Source organism: Lytechinus pictus, chromosome 7, assembly GCF_037042905.1.
Source record: "Lytechinus pictus isolate F3 Inbred chromosome 7, Lp3.0, whole genome shotgun sequence".
NCBI lineage: Eukaryota > Metazoa > Echinodermata > Echinoidea > Temnopleuroida > Toxopneustidae > Lytechinus > Lytechinus pictus.
Window position 1 is genome coordinate 10,497,982 of NC_087251.1, and position 19,131 is coordinate 10,517,112.

The 19,131-nt window shown below is 36.4% G+C and overlaps 1 protein-coding gene across 1 annotated transcript; it reads left to right on the forward strand.

The window, feature by feature from the left end:
• The first annotated feature begins 3,876 nt into the window (after positions 1–3,876).
• Positions 3,877–17,521, forward strand: LOC129264989 (translin-associated protein X-like). Its single transcript, XM_054902963.2, has 6 exons — positions 3,877–4,090; positions 13,299–13,410; positions 13,814–13,930; positions 14,643–14,730; positions 14,992–15,162; positions 15,749–17,521. Exons 1-6 carry the CDS (start codon positions 4,039–4,041, stop codon positions 16,205–16,207), a joined length of 999 nt encoding a protein of 332 aa, XP_054758938.2. The 5' UTR covers positions 3,877–4,038; the 3' UTR covers positions 16,208–17,521.
• Positions 17,522–19,131: the final 1,610 nt, after the last annotated feature.

Consider the following 19,131-nt stretch of genomic DNA (forward strand, 5'->3'; position numbering starts at 1 on the left):
GATAGATCCTGCTAGTGGCGTACTTATAGGATTTTCCACAGGGGGGACAAAAATTTGACAAGCAAAAAAAAAAGAAAAAAAAAAGAAAAAAAAAAAAAAAAAAAAAGGTCTTCGATCACAAATAAAGGATTTCGTACCAGATAAAAATTGACAAGCAAAAAAAAAAAAAAAAAAAAAAAAAGGTCTTCGATCACAAATAAAGGATTTCGTACCAGAAAAAAATTGACAAGCAAAAAAAAAAAAAAAAAAAAAAAAAGGTTTTTCAAGCCCGTCAGGGGGGGCAAAGATACGTTTTTGCATGGCTTGTGACTCGTCAGGGGGGGCACTCTGCCCCCCCCCCCCGTAGGTACGCTAGTGGATCCTGCAGGTATAGTAAGTTGGGCTTAGGACTGTACAGGGGTACCGGTGGATCCAGCTTTCACCCATATTTTTCCCGATCGGCCGCTCAAAGTTGATTTGAAGGGGTAGTCCAAATTTTTAGCTATATTCTTATAAAGCAACATAAATATATCATAATCTCATAAGCCCTATTTTAATAGTTCGAGCGCGAAGCGCGAGCTGAAATTTTTAGAAAAATTGCATGCATTTTGTCCTGACTTGAAAATTTAACATTTCGAATGAGCAATGTTTGTGATCCTGAACAAGATGCATGTAATTATAGGCCTAAATTTACCGCGAGTGTGAAGCACGAGCATAAAATTTTGATATATAGGTTAATTCTGGCCTGATCGAAAAAAAATGGCCATTCGAAGCACTTTTTGTAATCATGAATAGGATAGGTATATAACCATGATAACTAAATAATGTGAGCGCGAAGCGCGATTTGAAAAAAAAAATTAACGGAACACTCTATTCATGTTTTGTAAAGCATGAAAAAGATGTGCAATTGGGTATCTTCCCACATTAATAATGCGAGCGCTTAGCGCGAGCAGAAAATTTTTGATATTCTGATCTGAAACTGGCTAATTTAAGCATGTCTTAAATAAAGAGCCATCTGCATAAACATGCGTGTGTGATTTTTGGATTTAGACCTAAAAATCTGGGCAATGTAAATACTTTTTCTATCATGAATATCAATAATGTGAACGTGAAGCGCGAGCTGAAAATATTTGATATTCCGATCTGAAAAGGATAGATTTAATCACCGTGACTATCTTAGCATGTGTAGGAAAAGTCTGGAGTGGATAGGAACCGCAATTAATGAATATTAAATGATGCGAGCGCGAAGCGCGAGCTGATATTTTTATCATTATTATTTTGACCTAGAAACGGGACCATCTAAGGATATGAAAATGAAGAATATCTTCCTATTGAATTCCTCTTCCTAACCCTAGATAAAAAATTGTCGATATTCCTTTCTGAAAAAAGGACAATTTAATTATTAAGAATTCATGAAAATTTTATTTTCTTATTCATTTATCTAATAACTCTAAATGAGAGCGCGAAATTTGTTGATATGAAGGCCTAAAAAATCGAAATTTTAAGCACTTTTGTATGAAAAGGATTTATGGGTAAATATGTTTGTAATAATAATTAATGCGAGCGCAAATCGCCAGCCGAAATTTTTGATAAAACGTCAGGAAAATGGGTGTTAAGTATAGTTGTTATGGCCTAAAGGACAATAAAAGTATACATTATTCACCCATCAAAATACGAGCGCGCAGCGCTAGCTGATTGGTTTTGACAATCGAACCTGAAAAGGGATAGGTACTTGACAAATCAAATAATGCGAACGCGCAGCGCGAGCTGAAATTATTGATACTCAGACAATAAAACGGTCGGAGAACTTTTGAAAATCAATTTGTAAATCAAACAAAATACTGAAAGCTCGATGTCCGAACTGAAATATGTTTTGTATATAGACTTCAATACTTGATTAAGCTCCATATCAGACTATTGATCAAGATATGTATCTCATCGAACATACAATGCGAGCACGAAGCGCTTTCCCATTTTCTCCGCCAATATATAGGGGGAGGGGCCTGGGCCCCGATCGCCCCCCTGGATCCGCCTATATGGGGACATAACGTTGTGTATTGTAATAGTGGTCAGTCAGAGCATCAGAGATCGGATATGTTTAGCAGAGTATATAGGCCTCAAGCAGTGGCGTACCCAGGATTTTCCACATGGGGGGGGGGGGGGCAAATTCGTCTGCCAAAAAATTTGACAAGCAAAAAAAAAGGTCTTCAATCACAAATAAAGGATTTCGTACCAGAAAAAAATTTGACAAGCAAAAAAAAAAAAAAAAAAACTTCAATCACAAATAAAGGATTTCGTACCAGAAAAAATTTGACAAGCAAAAAAAAAAAAAAAAGGTCTTCAAGACTCGTCAGGGGGGGGGGGGGGGAGGGATATGTCCCTTGCATGGGTTGTGACTCGTCAGGGGGGCAGTCTGCCCCCTCTGCCCCCCGTAGGTACGCTAGTGCATGCCTCAAGTGAAGACGACCTTAGCATCAGTGGATTTTTGGTAAGAAGTGGAGGGCAAGTGTCGCAAACAATTTCACTGTGTCTGCAGGAAGGTCTTGGTTTGGGAGGAGAACTATAGTCGGACAAATGCCAGGGGGTCAATTCCGGGGGGGGGGGGGCAGTCCAATATATTGCTGTACACATGAGTGATAAAAAAACGCGTTTAAAGGTTTTTTTTTCAGTTTTGGACGCGGGCCGCGCCTGCACTCGTTAAGGGTATCAAAAACATCGACATTAAAAAAAGAGGTGGTTTTGAATCGCCGGTCAATGGTCAATCGCGGGGTCAAACGTATTTAGGTTATTCCTTTATTTTCCAAAGCTCTTTTTAAAGACTAGCCAAACGTGTTTGGGGTTTTTTCCCAAGCCTTTTCACTGGGGCTTTTTCCTCCTCGTTTGTGAAGTCAATTCGGGCACGAGACAAAACTTGTTTAGGGGTGTTTGGAAATAATTCGGTCACACATGTGTACGTTGAAAAACATTTAACTGCCCCCCCCCCCCCGCGAGGGGTCAATTCTATGAAGTTTGTCACTAGTTCCCATATCAGGCAGCTTATTGACGTTCAATATGAAAGGCGACCCGGGAAGGCGACACGATGAGATTGAAGACAGCTGCAAAGCAGAAGATGAAGTGGAGGGCATCTTCATTACCATCTTTACAAAGTCGACAGGAGGCAGTTTTGGGTTTTCCAATTTTAGAGAGACGCTTCTGAGTAGGGTAGGAGTTGGGAGCTGGGCTATGTGCCTTATACGGAGATGAGGGGCTAATCCTTCTGGAAATAGCAGTGAAGGTGAAAAGAGACTGTCGCCTTCCAGAAGGCTAGTGTTGATTTTGGTTGCTATAAAAACAAATAAAAGAAGAACATGCAAAAAAAATTACAAATTTTAAAAAGAGCAAGATAGGAATCAAGTGTTGCAATCTTAATTTTCTACTAAAAAGGGCAAGGCCATGCACTCCGAATTATAAAGCCTAGCTTAAATTATTTTCTCCCAAAAACATAGATTGATGAAAAAAAGTGAAAATAACTTGTGTTTTTGGCAAACCTATATCCCCTGTCAATTCTTAAAAAAACGTAAACATCAATTAATCTAAAAATTGCGAAAATATGCCTAAACAATAGGGGTATATTGACATTAGTCTATGCACACAGCCATTATTGCAAGCTTGGACGATTGGATTTGGGAAATAAATCGAATCAAATCAATTGTAAATAATTAATTCAATCTCTATTTTGGGGTGTTTCAAGGATTTTTTATATCAAAAAATGAAATTAGGATAAAGAAAGTTTTGAACGCTATTTGATTATTGGTTCTCTTTTTACGATCATGGACCTAAGTAAGGGGACCTATCATGGTACGATAGACTAGCGAAACGAATTATATGAATAATTCATCAGGTTTCAATTACTATCCTACGGTTTAAAGATTTGCTACCACGCCGGCGCGGCCGGAGCGCCAAGCTGGCCAAGCTAGCGCTGCTGTATATTGCTGATCCGTGGTTGGAAGCTACACATGTATTTGTCTATCTATGGTTGGAAGCTGAACCCGTCAGTTTGAGTTTTCCCAGACCCATATTATGGCAGATTTTGAAACGAAAGGATGGAATCGAGATGGAAAGCGTGACAGGGGTAATTGTGTATTGAATATTGTTAATTATTAACCTATTTCAATTCAGATCTATCAATAGCTAGGCCCAAACTCAAGTCCTATTCCTAACGTCGACAGGAGTTCAGTTTATTCGCATATGCATCGACACGGACGAATGAGGCAGTGATTCATAGAATCCTCACTAAGAGATAGACTATAGCCCACGGGGGGTCGGCGGATATGTCCGGACACTTTATATTTTTGAAGCCTTTTTATTTGTCTTTCCGATTACACTAATACTAATAGTCTAGTCCAGTCAATCTAGCCAGAATAGGGGGGGTAACCCACCACTAATTGCAACACGAGATATTCCACTGAAAATGTTTTCCAGGAAGGTCCCTAAACAACATATGATGGTGGGCCCTAGTCTTGAGGACTCCATGATGATGTCTTTAAAAACAAATTTGACATATACTTCTCCATCATGGAGCCTGTTCAGACCGGCAGAGATAGCGCGATCTAGCGCGCGCTAGATCGCGCTTTCTCTGCGGTGTGGAAGGTACAACGTCGTTTCGGTCCGCCCAACAGCGAGCCACGGCGAGCCAAAACGGCGTGCCACTGGAGCACCTCTTGGGGGTGGTCCACGAGAGATAGCGCGGTCTAGTGCGCGCTAGATCGCGCTATCTCTGCCGGTGTGAACCCGAGCTACGATAGCACGCCGGAAATACAAGAGTCTAGAATCTAGATTAATCAAATTAGAAATACATGCACAATGTATACAACGCCATGAAATAAACGTAGGCCGGCTAGCATAATATGCACAGCGATATCGAGCTCTCAACTAACTAGTACGGGTTCGTAATAGCGCGCGAAATCTTTGACCGCTCTGACCTCATGACGTCACGCGTCATGGCAACAGGACCTCTAAAAAAAGGGGGTGCTACGATAGACCGCGCTATCTCACTGCGGTGTGAATCCGGCGAATGCCAATGGGCGGACCGTGGATCGCGCTACGATAGCGCGATCCACGGTCCGCCCACGGTCCCCCCTTGCGGTGTGAACAGCCTCATGGAGAAGTATATGTCAAATTTGTTTTAAAAGACATCATCATGGAGTCCTCAAGACTAGGTCACTAGGTGGGCCCCAAGTCTGCGCACCTAACAATTTGAGTTAAGATTTAACATGAATTTCTTTTTATTTCACAAAATCTTTCAGTTGATAATGTTCCTTATATTATTAAGAGTAAGTGTACCAAATTTCTCATTAAAAAATGAAAGAAAAAGGATTTTCTTGAATAAACCTCGGGCAGTCATTTTCAGATTGAAAAAATCTATAGGGCCTATACCCCATGTCTGCGCACTCATTCACTTTGCACAAGATTCTGGGATTTTGATGAGAAAGGCTGCATTTTGAGGCCGTCACATAAAATGCCCTAAATTCATTATTTTTCCACAATTTTGAGACGGATTTTTTATGAATACCTGTCTATGTATTGAATATGTAAAGTTTGTGCTCGTTGCGTATCTTCCTTTACTAGAATCGCGCAGATACGCGTGTGCGCAGAGAAGTGGGACTGCGCAGACTTGGGGGAACTTGCCATACTAAAAGTCCCAAGAAATCCAAAGACCAAGCAGTGGAAATTTATGAAATTTGCATATTATGCAAATTAGCCATGAAAAATTAGAAAAAGAAGGGAAATAATCCAAAGATTACAAATTAAATGTCCAAAACAATTTAATTTGAATGGAAATTCAGGATAAATAACTGAATTCAATGTTTGTAATAAAAAGTGCAAAACTGTCTACCTCATTTGCATATAATGCAAATAAGCATCCTTATATGGAAAAAATTCAAGATATTGTGATATTTCTCATATAGACTGAGATAAGAGCTCTGATGTGTAGGGTGGAGATTTATCGCTAAGCGCTTTAAATACAAGGACCCCAAGTTTATATTAAGCTAAGTGGTGTGCTACAAGGACCAAATATTCAAAGCTAATGGGCTTTTATTTGTACGGGTGTGACATCTTGTGCTGATCACTTGGCAATCCAGGAGTTTGCTAGCGTGGACTCGCAAGAAACGCAAAGTCAAAGTCAAGAAGAGAGCAAGACTTGGATGGAAATAATGAAGCATTCAAGCAGTGGGATCCATGTACATGTAGAATGGATTCATCATTGTACAATATGAGAGGGGTAACTGCTCGTGACAAATGTCAATATCAACCAAGCAAGAAGCGTAGGGAAGGTCATCAGGGTTAATACACATAATCTACATGGAATTTTCGAGGAAAGTATCACGTATGTGTTTCCTTGAATATTTATAACATGTCGGATGCTTATTTGCATAATATGTAAATTACACTTCAGATATTAAGCTGATTATTAAAGGAGAATGAAACTCTTGGAGCAAGTTAGCTTTTGTGAAAGCAGAAAAATCAAAGAATAAGATCAACAAAAGTTTGAGTAAAATAGGACTAGCAATAGAAGAGTTATGAGCATTTGAATGTCGAGATCACTAATGCTATGGAGATCCTCCCATTGGCAATGCGACCAAGATCTATGATGTCACAGATGAACAACTCTCCCCTTTTGGACACTGAAAATATACCCCAAAACATTTCTTTTTGCTCATTCTAATCATATGACAAACGATTCATCAATGATATAATGTGAAACCTCTGTACTTGTCCTCTCATAAAGAGAACACCTCACCTTGTGATAGACTCTTTAAAAGTGAGAATATAAGTGAAATAAGTACTAAAGTAATGAGGGAGTTGTACGTGTGTGACATCACAGATCTTGGTCGCATTGCCAATGGGAGGATCTACATGGCATTAGTGATCTCAATATTCAAATGCTCATAACTTTCTTACTATTCATTCAATCTTCCTCAAACTTTCAACAATATGTTTCTTTGATTTTATTCTTTGATATGGATTTAGCTGGTTTCAAGGGTTTCATTCTCCTTTAATGTATTTGCCATTCTTGATAACATCATATTAATCTAGAATGAAATGTTTTCATAACTGTTTTTGTGAGAAAAATCTAAATTTCTGGATTTTTTTTCCATACAAAGATGCTCATATATATGCAAATGAGGCAGATTTATTTACGATTTTTTAATTAAAAAATTAATTTGTAAAACTTATCATGGGCTTCAGTTCAATTCGTATTGTTTTCTGCACTTGATTTCCAATATTTGGATTATTTTCCTTATTTGTAATTTATTATGGCTAATTTGCATTTAAAAAAAAAATGCAAATTTTGTGATTTTCCTATATGCTTGTATATTTAAGGACTTTTAATATGGTGCTTAGGAAACCTTCCTGTAAGGTATTGCCATATTCCAATTTCAATAGATAATCTACTTGCAATTTTTGAGGGATGTATCACCAGTGTGTTTTCTTGAATATTCTTAACATGTTAGATACTTTTATTTGCATAATATGCACATTACACTACAGACACTAAGCTGAATACAAATGTATTCAACGTCCTTAGTGATAGCAGCATGTAAATCTCAACATTAATGAAATTTTCAAGCAGTTAATGAGAGAAAAATCACAATACCTTGACATTTTTCCATATAAGGATGCTTATTTGCATATTATGCAAATGAGGTAGATTTTTTGCACTTTTGACAAAAAACATTGAATACAGTTATTTATCATGAAATTTCGCTCTAATTAAAGGGGAATCCAACCTTGGCCATAAAATGTTGTGTTGGGAAGGAGAAAAATAAATTAAACAGAATGGTGAAAGTTTGAAAGAAATCGGACAAGCAATAAGAAAGTTATAGCTGCTTTAAAATTGAGATCACTAATACTATGTAGATTTCAAATTGGCAACTGAGTAAGTAAATTATGACAAGGGGCAAGGACAACTTTCCCATAGGCCATGTACTTTATTATAAGGGATTTGTGGTTTTCTCCTAAGTACCCATTCCCCTGGGGCAGTAATCTAAATATAACCCAGGTAGTATATTGTTTTATGTCCTCATGAAAGAAAAATATAATTTGAAATAAAACTTTTGGGAAAAATGACATTTTAGCCATAATATGTATTGGAGTACATGGAAGAGTAGTCCTTGCCTTACATCACTATGACATCCCATATGCGGCCAATTTGAAGTCTCCATGGGTATAGTGATTACCAATATTTACAACATTAAAAAATTCATAACTTTCTTGTTTTTTGTCCAATATTGTTCAAACTTTCACCTATCAACTTGTCTGATTTTTCTTTTCCTTATAAAAACAAGTTTTTATTTGGGTTGGATTCCCCTTTAAATTGTTTTGGACACTCAATTTGTAATCTTTGGGCTATTTTCCTTATTTTTCTAACTTTTTATGGCTAATTTGCATAATATGCAAATTTCATAAATTTCCACTGTTTGGATTTCTTGGGACTTTTAGTATGTTGTTTAGGGGACCTTCCTTGAAAGCATTGCAGTGGAATATCTCGTGTTGCAATTAGTGGTGGGTCAAACCCTATATTGACTGGACTATAAAAATATATGAATTCAATAGTTGTAAACATCTTCTATATTGTTCTCTATAATATTTCCAAACATTGGAAAGAGTTCCATAAAGACCATATGCACCTCCACCAGGCAAATATAACAAAAGATTGTTGTGACTTCCGGTTCGTTCACTTCAGATTTTTCTATCATTTTTTTACTGTTGCTTACCTTTATAGTTGGGACTCGAACTCACCTCGTTTAATCTGCAGTCAAGACCTCTTCAATTCTTGGCTCTTCCCGCTATGCTAGCGAGAAGCGCTGATACCGGAAGGGGTATTTTAAAGATTATCAGCCTATAGTTTGACTAGTCTAGACTCACAGACCCTTTACTGACTAAACCGATGTCTATGGACAATTACACGCCGGGGGGGGGGGGGGGGGGGGGCACTTCCATTGACGAGTGGATACCATGCGCGACCATGGGGTCTCAAAAAGCACCCTAAACAGGTATTTTCCATATTCTGAATGCTCCCCTTAAAGGTCAAGTCCACCTCAGAAAAATGTTGATTTGAATCAATAGAGAAAAATCAGACAAGCACAATGCTGAAAATTTCATCAAAATCGGATGTAAATTAAGAAAGTTATGACATTTCAAAGTTTCGCTTATTTTTAACAAAATAGGTATATGAACGAGCCAGTTACATCCAAATGAGAGAGTCGATGATGTCACTCACTCACTATTTCTTTTGTTTTTTATTATTTGAATTATACAATATTTCAATTTTTACGAATTTGACGATTAGGACCTCCGTGCCTGAAGCACAAAATGTTAAAATAATGGAATTCCACGTGTTCATGGAGGAATGAAATTTCATTTCACATGACAATGACGAGAAAATCAAAATATTTCATATTTCATATAATAAAATACAAAAGAAATAGTGAGTGAGTGATGTCATCAGTTCCCTCATTTGCATACCGACCGATAACTGTTTTGTGAAATGAAGCGAAACTTTAAAATGTCATAACTTTCTTATTTTACATCTGATTTTGATGAAATTTTCAGTGTTATGCTTGTTGAATTTCTCTCTTTTTATTCAAATCAAGTTTTTGTTGGGGTGGACTTGTCCTTTAACAAATATTGGAAGCAAAACGATACTATTGGCAAGTATTCCCTGAATTGAACCCCTAACCACTTGACTGCTATAGGCTGTAATGCGCACTGACCCCCCTGGTGCTACTGAATGGGACTAACAAGTTAGATCTATTTGGGACTACAACCGACAGCAACTTGGGGGGAAAAATTCTAAATAATCACATCACTTTCCTCATCACTATTTCCACCATCCATTAATAAAATCATTCTCCCTCCCCTTCTGACCCAGATCTTTCACTAAATTTATCACTCTTATTGTCAAAAGTTTCTTCAAAATCCTTCTGATTTACTTCTCCACTGCGAGTCGCCATTTTGAACTGAGCGTCGTACACTTTCACTATGGCAGAGTGAATACAAACATTTATAAATCACTGCAAAAGTTTCGATAACTTTTTTGGAATGGCGCCATCTGGTGTCCATAGTCAGAAATTTGATATACACACGCTGTTTTCATTGTAGGGGCTTTAACAGCGCGGTGCTGACGCCTCAAACAGAAGATAGGTCAAGCACGTAATATTACGTGCCTCGCACAGATCGTACGCTCGCCCAGCACGTAATATTACGTGCTACGCAGTCAAGTGGTTAAAACAAGTACAGCGATATTTCAATTGTTATGTCACGGTTGTCGGTTTTACCTTTACCTACATCATTGGGTTTAGTATAGCCCCACCTCCCACACCTAGCGCAAATCAAACTCAACACGTAGTGTTGACTCTTGGGGAAAATAGTATATTTTTTATAAAACAATTTAGTCTCAATTTTTTATACCCTCGCAAATTTGACCTTAAACACGTAGCTTTCCTAGTGAAAATCGATACCCTTTTTTCATTATTTTAGTGTTTTTGACACCCTTATTATGTTACGTACATAATGTGCCCTATCTTGAAAAAGACATCCTTTTTACGTGTTTTTTTGGTCGCTCATGGTATCCACTCGTCAATGTAAGTGGCCCCCCCCCCCCGGGGGTCACTCTCCACATGGCCCGCTACACACCCGGGTCCAGAAAAAGCGTCGAAAAGGGTCCCGTTTCAGGCACTCAGGCGTCGACGTCTTTGGCAAAAAGGGTAGCATTTCAGCACCTTTCGCTGGTAAATCGCCTATTAGGGTAGCCTTTTCTCTCTCTTCACGCTATTTAGGGTTGCTAATTTGATTGCGCCAAATTTCATTTGGGCAAATTTGAGGAGACCCGGGAGCAGACCTAAGCCATAAACACCATGAAGGGCGTGATTTTAAGGGATACAAAATAATCCTTGCACACGTCGGCCAGCGCAGCACAGTCCTAGCTAGTCTCTTACACCTGGCTCTATACTATAGGCAGCACACATCACGGCTATACTCACTCAAGGGTTCATTACATGCCGCCGCGCACAGAAAAATCAAGCCATAGAAGTCGTGTGTTGTGGACACCAGAAGTGGGGTTGCAGCATGCGCGACCCACTAGTTAGAAATCCACTGCCAAACGTGGTTCATGGTGCGAGGTTAGTATACTAATCAGGCCTCTACAAAAAAAATTTTCATCACTTGCCCAACAGGGCAAGTGATGAAAATATTTGCTTGCCCGATAGAAAAAACTGCTTGCCAAATTTGTTTTATTATTTTCTTTCATTATTTTTTTTACGACGGTACTATTATTCATGAAGATCATATAAATAAAAACAATTGAGAATCATGTACAGTAAAGAACACACATTTATAATTATAAGTATATTTTCAGCAAAGTAGGCCTGAGTTATTACGTTTATTTTGAAGAAAAAAAAACTTGCTATAGTACTAGTAGATCTAAATGGGCGTTAAAGGTTAAAAAAAGTTGTGGTCCCACATGTAGACTTTCATGGTGTTGCAACATTATACTTGGTCAACACCATGAAAGTCTACATGTGGGACAACAGTAAGAAAAAACATTTACCGAGTGTAACATCATCAAAATCAGAGTCAAGAAAGAGCTTAATATTCTTCATTTTTTTAGGTTGTTTCCAACTAGATCAAAACAATCTCAAGGTAATATGAAAAATAAATGTCCATTTTATGTATTTAAAGATTTAAAATGTGGAATTTTAGCCACTTTTGCCTTTTTTGTTGTTGTTTTTTTGGAGGGGGTTGTATCGGCAAATTGCGCAAGATAGTAGCGCATGCGCACATAGAACGTAAGATGAGATGGCACGATTCTTCGAACGAGGTACCTGGCGATAAATTATCTGTATTTGGCGCTGATTTTACATCAGTTTCCACTGTTTTTTGACTGGTTTGACAATATATGAGAGATAGTTGTGATTATCACTGACATTTTATTATTTTATTTTCAAAAAATTCACTTGCCCGATCGGGCAATTGACTTTGAGAAATGCTTGCCCGCCCGTCATTTTCACTTGCGGGTTTGTCGCGCCCTGCTAATACTAACCTCCCAATATGTGTGAGTGGGCTATACCAACACCCCCACAGGTATCAAATTAATCGATTTCGATGTTTACGCCACTTATGGTATCAAATTAGGGGATTTCTCTGTTCACGCCACTTAGGGTGGCTTTTCTCATGGGTTACGCCATTTTGGGTTGCAAATTTAGTTAATGTAGTTACGCCGTTTAGGGTGCATTCCTGAGGTTGTCGGACACGGGTGGGTAGCAGTCCATGTGGAGAGTGACCCCCCCCCCGGGTTACACGCACTAGATCCTGCTCGAAATTTGACGGAATAAAGCCATATTTTGGTATGTATTTTCACTCCCCCATCATATATGTTCTATATTAGGGTTAGATATATTATTCCATGTTTTTATTTTCAATTTTAGTGGGGGGTGCATATGGATTTCTTGCCCAAACATTTTGTACTAAAAATTGATGAAACTTCGCTTGTAAATTTTTCCAAATTACTGTCTCAAAGTGATCGTCCGGACACAACAACTGGGTATACTATGGTACCGGTACGGTACTGACAACTGAACTAGCTCTGTTGGGAAACTCCAAACTGGACTAGATCTAGACCAGTTTGGGGTCAAATGATCTCTTTAACATTTTAACATGCATTAGTAGAACTAGTTGAAATGATAAATGTTCATTTGGCTGTCTGTTGTTAATTTGTTGGTTTAGTTCTGCCGTAGACAACTGTCGTTTCTGGGGATTTATTCAAAAATTTCTGACATATAGCAATTAATGTATTGAGTAGCGAATTGTGATTTATCATTCAAGTGGTTCTATATTTACAAGGTGACCACTGCTCAGAATGTTGCATTATGGGTTGGGAATGAACCTGGCAAGATTTGAATAATTGATTACTTAAGATAGCATAAGATGCTGGTTGTTGCTGTAAGACCATGTTTGTCCAGACAATTCCTGAATTTGGTATCTAATAGTTCGAATAGTGAGATTCAGAAATTTTTTATGCTGCATGATATTACCCCCTCCCCATCTTTATACCATGAAGTTTCATCACCATTCACACACCAAATTTCATTATTCAAGGGCACATTTCTTATTGTCCGAGACGACTGTGACAGCCTTTGGCTTAAGACTGTGAAAGTAATTGTTGCGTGAATTGCCTCTGGCCTCTCAGACTCAACCCCTACATCTAAGAAACAAAACTAAGTACTGCCAGTGCTCGTCTTGTAAGTTTTTTTCTCCAATTTATTATTTTTACCAAGGTCCATACAAGCGTAACAGAAAAGGTGATCGCTCAAATCATTCCAAACAGAAGAAAGAAGAGGAAGGATGTCTGGAGAATGTAGAGCTTACACCAACCCTCCTAGCCTTTAAGTGAGTTTTCTCATTTCTTGATTATCAGATAAAAATTGCATTATAGATATAAATGGGAATAATGCTAGTCAATTTAGCATTACTAGGACCCATCCACCTTTTTCAGTATTTCTTTTTATTTCATTTTAGCACTCTGTAAGTGTTAAAATATATCATCATTCACAAACAGCTGGGTTTTTCTTGTTACAGCATGAGTCAAATTAGTTATTTGAATCAATGATATGAGAGGTTAAAGATGAACCATAAATTGAGCTTCTTTGAATGCTTCATTCCATTTTGTGACTTAACATACTTATGTTGGGACTGAATCAATTGGTATATGAAATATTTATTATTATTACTTTTTTTTCACCAAGGTCACTGTTTTTTCAATATCTTACAATCTGTTATTATTTTTTTCCAGAGAATACCAGTCTGAGCTTGATCTTAAGCACGACAAGTATGAGAGACTGGTGAAAGTCAGCAGAGATATTACAATTGAGAGCAAGAGGATTATATTCCTGCTTCACCGCATAGATGGGTAAGACTTTAATATTTTTTAGCATTTCTACTTGAATGTTTCTCTCATTTTCAGCATTTCTCAGTTCATTTATTCATTTCTAAAAAATTCAATGAGTACAGATATATATACATAAAAAAATACACTTCGAATATATAGATCAGTATTTTAAAAATGTAAACATGCAAAAAAACTACTTAAAATAAATACAATTATATTCGTGTATAATTAGGCCTGTGTACAGTAATAATATGAGAAACGAAAAGGAGGACTTAAGATAAAGCCAATAGTGGCCTTGTGAGTTAAAGTCTCCTAAGAATAATAAATGCTAATTTGGAGGCTACTTGGTATATACAATAATCAAAGCATATTTATTATATGAATTCGACATTCTGGTGGACTCCTTTTGATGTTTGCTCTGTGATTACCAATAAATTTGTTTTCAATGATTTGAGTATAACGAATTGTAATACTAAAAAGAAATTATCTTTTGTCCACTTGACATGCTGCCAATTTTGCTTGTAAAAATAATGATTATTAAGACAAAAACTTATATTTGTTGCTAAAATATTATTTTCCATGCCTTTAGAAGTCATTTCCCAATATACAGTCACAGTGTACTAATAATTTGCTTTCTTGATTGTGATAAATTCACTTTTTTAACTAGTAATATCTTAATTTTACTGTTGTGCCCTTGTGTTTAATTGATTGATATTATTACACCTCATTACAGAGACAGTGACAAGGTTCTTACTGAAGCAGAGACAAGGTTAAAGTCATTGGAAGATACACTCATCTCTAAGGTTGCTTCTGAACTCAAGGTACATTTTATGTTTCCGATGTTGACTGGGGAGAAATGATAGATATGTGTATCACTCACCTTATACCCCTTCATGCAGCTCTTTTATTCTGGTAGGCACTTGTGGAATACATGATGGATGTTGAAATACTATTCAGCTGTCTGAAGAGGGATCTTATTTCTGTTTGTTTTGTTCTGATATTTGTGCCCATTTGATATGTAGAAATAATAAATTCAAGTATTCTTATTTCTTATTTTCACATCCACATTTTCTCCCTTTTAGGGTGAAGACTTGCATCAGTTTATCAGAGCGTTTTCACCAGGACTTCAAGAGTATATTGAGGCTGTTTCATTCTATCTCTTCATCAAAAATGGAAGACTTCTATCACTTGATGAAATTGCTACAAGACTCACATTTTCTCTGAAAGATGACATCAAGCAGGTTGAAAATGAGGTTAGTCGAAGCTTGGTTTTGTTCTTGTTACTGGTTCATTTTTTTCATTCTTTAAAAGTCTATGATAATCACAACTAGAATAAAAACTAGAAATTAAATAAAATTAGTGGGTATGATAGTCTGAACGTATAAAGGAATTGGTGATACCCATCTGATATAGGTGTAATACAATTTTTTTTCTCTCTTGAAGTAGACTCTATACCCATCCAGGGTATAAAGTAACCTTCAATCATAATGTGACGACATCCAGTGGTCTAAAGTTCTGTAAAAATGGTGTTCAGAGTTACTTATACAATTCTATGACCCAGCATGAGCTAAAATACTTCTTTCATGTTATTCATGTATGATTTGTATATTTTGATTTTTAAATGATTGAATAAAATTAATTGCATTGAATTGAATTGAAATTGTCTTTTTGTTGATATTATGGGTCTGTCTTACAAAAAATTTGCTATTTGAAGTCAAACTCAAATCAAGATTGATTTCAAAATGTATATTTTGGGAAATTGGGAAAAAAGGTTTTGTAAAATGAAATTCTCTGTAGTTTGCATATAATGTCAATGTACTGATATTGTTAATTGTACAGGAAGCAGAGAAAGCTGATGGAGTAACGGGTCAACCAGAAGCCAGTGATCCCACAGAGATTCAAGATCCATTAATGGAATCAAAATGTGGTAGTGACCAAAGGACATTGTCTCTGAAACTTCCACCTCTTGAATACATGCTTGGACTGGCAGATTTCACAGGGGAACTCATGCGCATGTGTATAAACATTATCGGTAGCGGAGACCTAGAGAGACCCTTTCAGTTAGTTGATTTCATGAGGAACATCAACAGAGGATTCCAGCAACTTGGTAATGTAGCAGGGCGCGAGATGGTGCGCAAGTCATCGGTCATGAGACAGAGCTTGAAGAAAATGGAGGATGCCTGCTATGTAATCAAAGTCAGGGGATCTGAGATTCCCAAGCACATGCTGAAGGATGTTGCTTTCAGCACAGACTTTTCTACAAGAGATGATGACTATGGTCAAGAAATGATGGACTGATTTAGTTTGTCTGGTTCAAGTTTGAGAATCTTAATAATAAAGGCTTACTTCAAAGGGATCCCATATTCCAAAACAAACACTGAAGGACGCTGATTTAGCACAGGCTTCTTACAAGAAATGATGACTGTGTTCAAGATATAGTTTTAGATATTTTCATTTGTGTCATTGATGATATCAAGTTTCAGTAACTCCTTAGTAAACTTATAAAACATATTAACATTTATGATTACTGATAATTTAATGTCATAATTGATTATACATGGTGGTCATTGCATTCAAAATTTGTTCTAAAATCATATGCTAAGCTTTGTGATCGATCTCTTATAATACAAGGCACATGTCTAAGTATATATATGAACAGTGAAAACTGTGAGATGATCTGTGATCATGAAAACTAAACACACGGGTGAATCATAAACTTTTATACTGAGTTGCCAATGATTAATATCTTTTCTTGGATTTCAACATCATACCACATTCACACCGATTAATCCGACTCCAGACAAACCAAATCTATAACCTTACTTCCAGTGACAACCATCGTTTGGATTGTTTATTTGATCCAATACCATAAATATACATAGCAGCCTTTCCAAAGGAAAAAAAAAAGAAAAATGGGTTGTATTTATGTATGTTGTATCATTTTCACAAAGAATTAGAGCCAGGGAAAGTAAGATTCATGAAACTTCTTATTATGTGGATGGACAATATACATTTTTGTTTCAAGATAAGCACCTGAATTATTATTCAACTCACCATGCCAGCTGAATGCTTAAACAAAATTAAAACAAACAAAAAAACGAATCATGATTTCAAGGCGTGGAGGTGGGCTCATCTGACTAAAACTTACTTTTACATTAAATTTTTAATGATCATGTATCATACTCAAAGTCAAAAATTGACATTTGACAACACTGGGTATTTAGTATCTTGTCATCATGCATATGAATTCTGATTATCTTTAATAACTGTTTCCAATTTACATTTATTTTTCAAGTCTTGCCTTTGTTATTTGAAGATGTCAATATCTACAAATTATTGAACTTTTTCAGAATATTGAATGAAGGCTTATTAAAAGAAAGTTTTCATAGTTCATTCTGGCTGTAATGGTCATTCCTCTTTTGCATCTTAAATTGTGAATAGTTCCTGTGTTATGATGAAATGGCAATGTAAATTGTCTTTTTAAACTGTGTTGCTCAAAGTTTTAAATGCAGTTTTAATTAAAATGTAAGTTCTTATAAGGAATCAGTTCATGTTGTAAGAAAGATTTTTTTTTCAGAAATGGGCAAGAAAATTAAAATCAGAGAAATTTGAGTTACCGTTATCTATTTATTCATTATAGTTATGGGTGTGTCAGTGTGTAAGAAGATTAATTTGCCAAATACTTCTGGAACTTGTAGGGCTGGAGGGAATGACGACTTGTTTACAAGCATGAGTACAGATTTAGACTCGATGGATGATTAAAGTTTCAAAATCATTACAAATAATTTCACAAGAATATTGCATTTAAAAACACTGAAAGGAAAATGGCAATGTAAAACGACCACTAACACACGAAAAATTGAAAAAGGGAGGTCATCTTATTTGAGGGAAAATGATTGGAAGGGTATTCTGAGGGACATGGATAGTAATGTTTTCATGCTTTCCTGGCAAAAACAACCCGGATTACGCTAAACCTCACACAAAGTATGAAAATCGTGAGCAAAAATTCTGATGACCTTTGATTTGATATATTTTTTAAAGCAAATTCGTTATTAGGCTTGACTTATCAGAAAATGACTGCCAAGTAAAAAAGCATCCTGTTAAAAAAAAAAAAAGTTATATATCTGACATTTGGCTTAATTATTTCTAAAATGTGGAAATATTATCAATGAAATGTACAGGGGTAGAAAGCTCATTTTCTAACTTCTATGAAAATGTCATAGGTCTCGCTTCAGTGGTTTTGAATACATATGCTGTTACATAATAGTGGTGCATTTCAGTCCATTCCAAGTTCGCAGCACTGCTGTGTTTCTGCATTTTCTATAGCATGTTTTCCCATCCAGGATCTGAGCAGGGACATTCCCCTGATCTATCCAGGCTCATCAAATCAAAAACTTTGGCAAGTTCAGAAGGGTGAGAAAGATTTTTAAAATGATATTTGTTATGATTTATAGGGAATTAATGCACCAATTTGAAAGAAAATATGGATAAGTGATGAGTACATTAAGATGACCAATGAAGGGCAAACCACAAGTGTATTGCACTTTGCGAAAGTGAACATTTAATTTTTTTCATTAATAAAGGTACAGTGAATTATTAACTTGACCTCAAAAAATTATTTTAAAAAAGTAATGAAAACAAGAATGCAAAATTGTTGGAATTCGGCATGAAACAGACATGACCTGTTCTCTCCATCATTGTGCATCTCCCATTATCAGACTTGAAATAAATAGTCAAGTACTGTTGTTGCCCTTCTGAATATGCTCAAGGTTGTTTATGAGCATGGTTTGATCAAGTAAATTTATTTATGAAGACTGGAGCTTTTAATTGCTAATAAAATGAAATTACAAAGAATTCATTTCATTACTGAAAATCACATGTGGACGTTGAGATGTGTAGCCCCGAGATATACGGAATGAAACCATTAAGGTTTTCTTTGTAAAATGATGATAAACGTTTTTTTTTTATTCCATACATCATCAAAATATAGTGCAACAGAAATTGTGTAAATCGATAGATATACTGAAAGATATGATTTGACAAATTCTATGCATAAATTAGAGATTGTATTTATCAAAATATTGAAAAGGGTCTGAGAACCATGAGTACGAGTCCAGTGGCAGAATCTTTATTGATTCAATTATTTTACTATTTCAAAATGAATGGTTTTGTGGTGTTTTACAATTATCATTGAATGAGCCGTCTCACTTGTTCTGCAATGT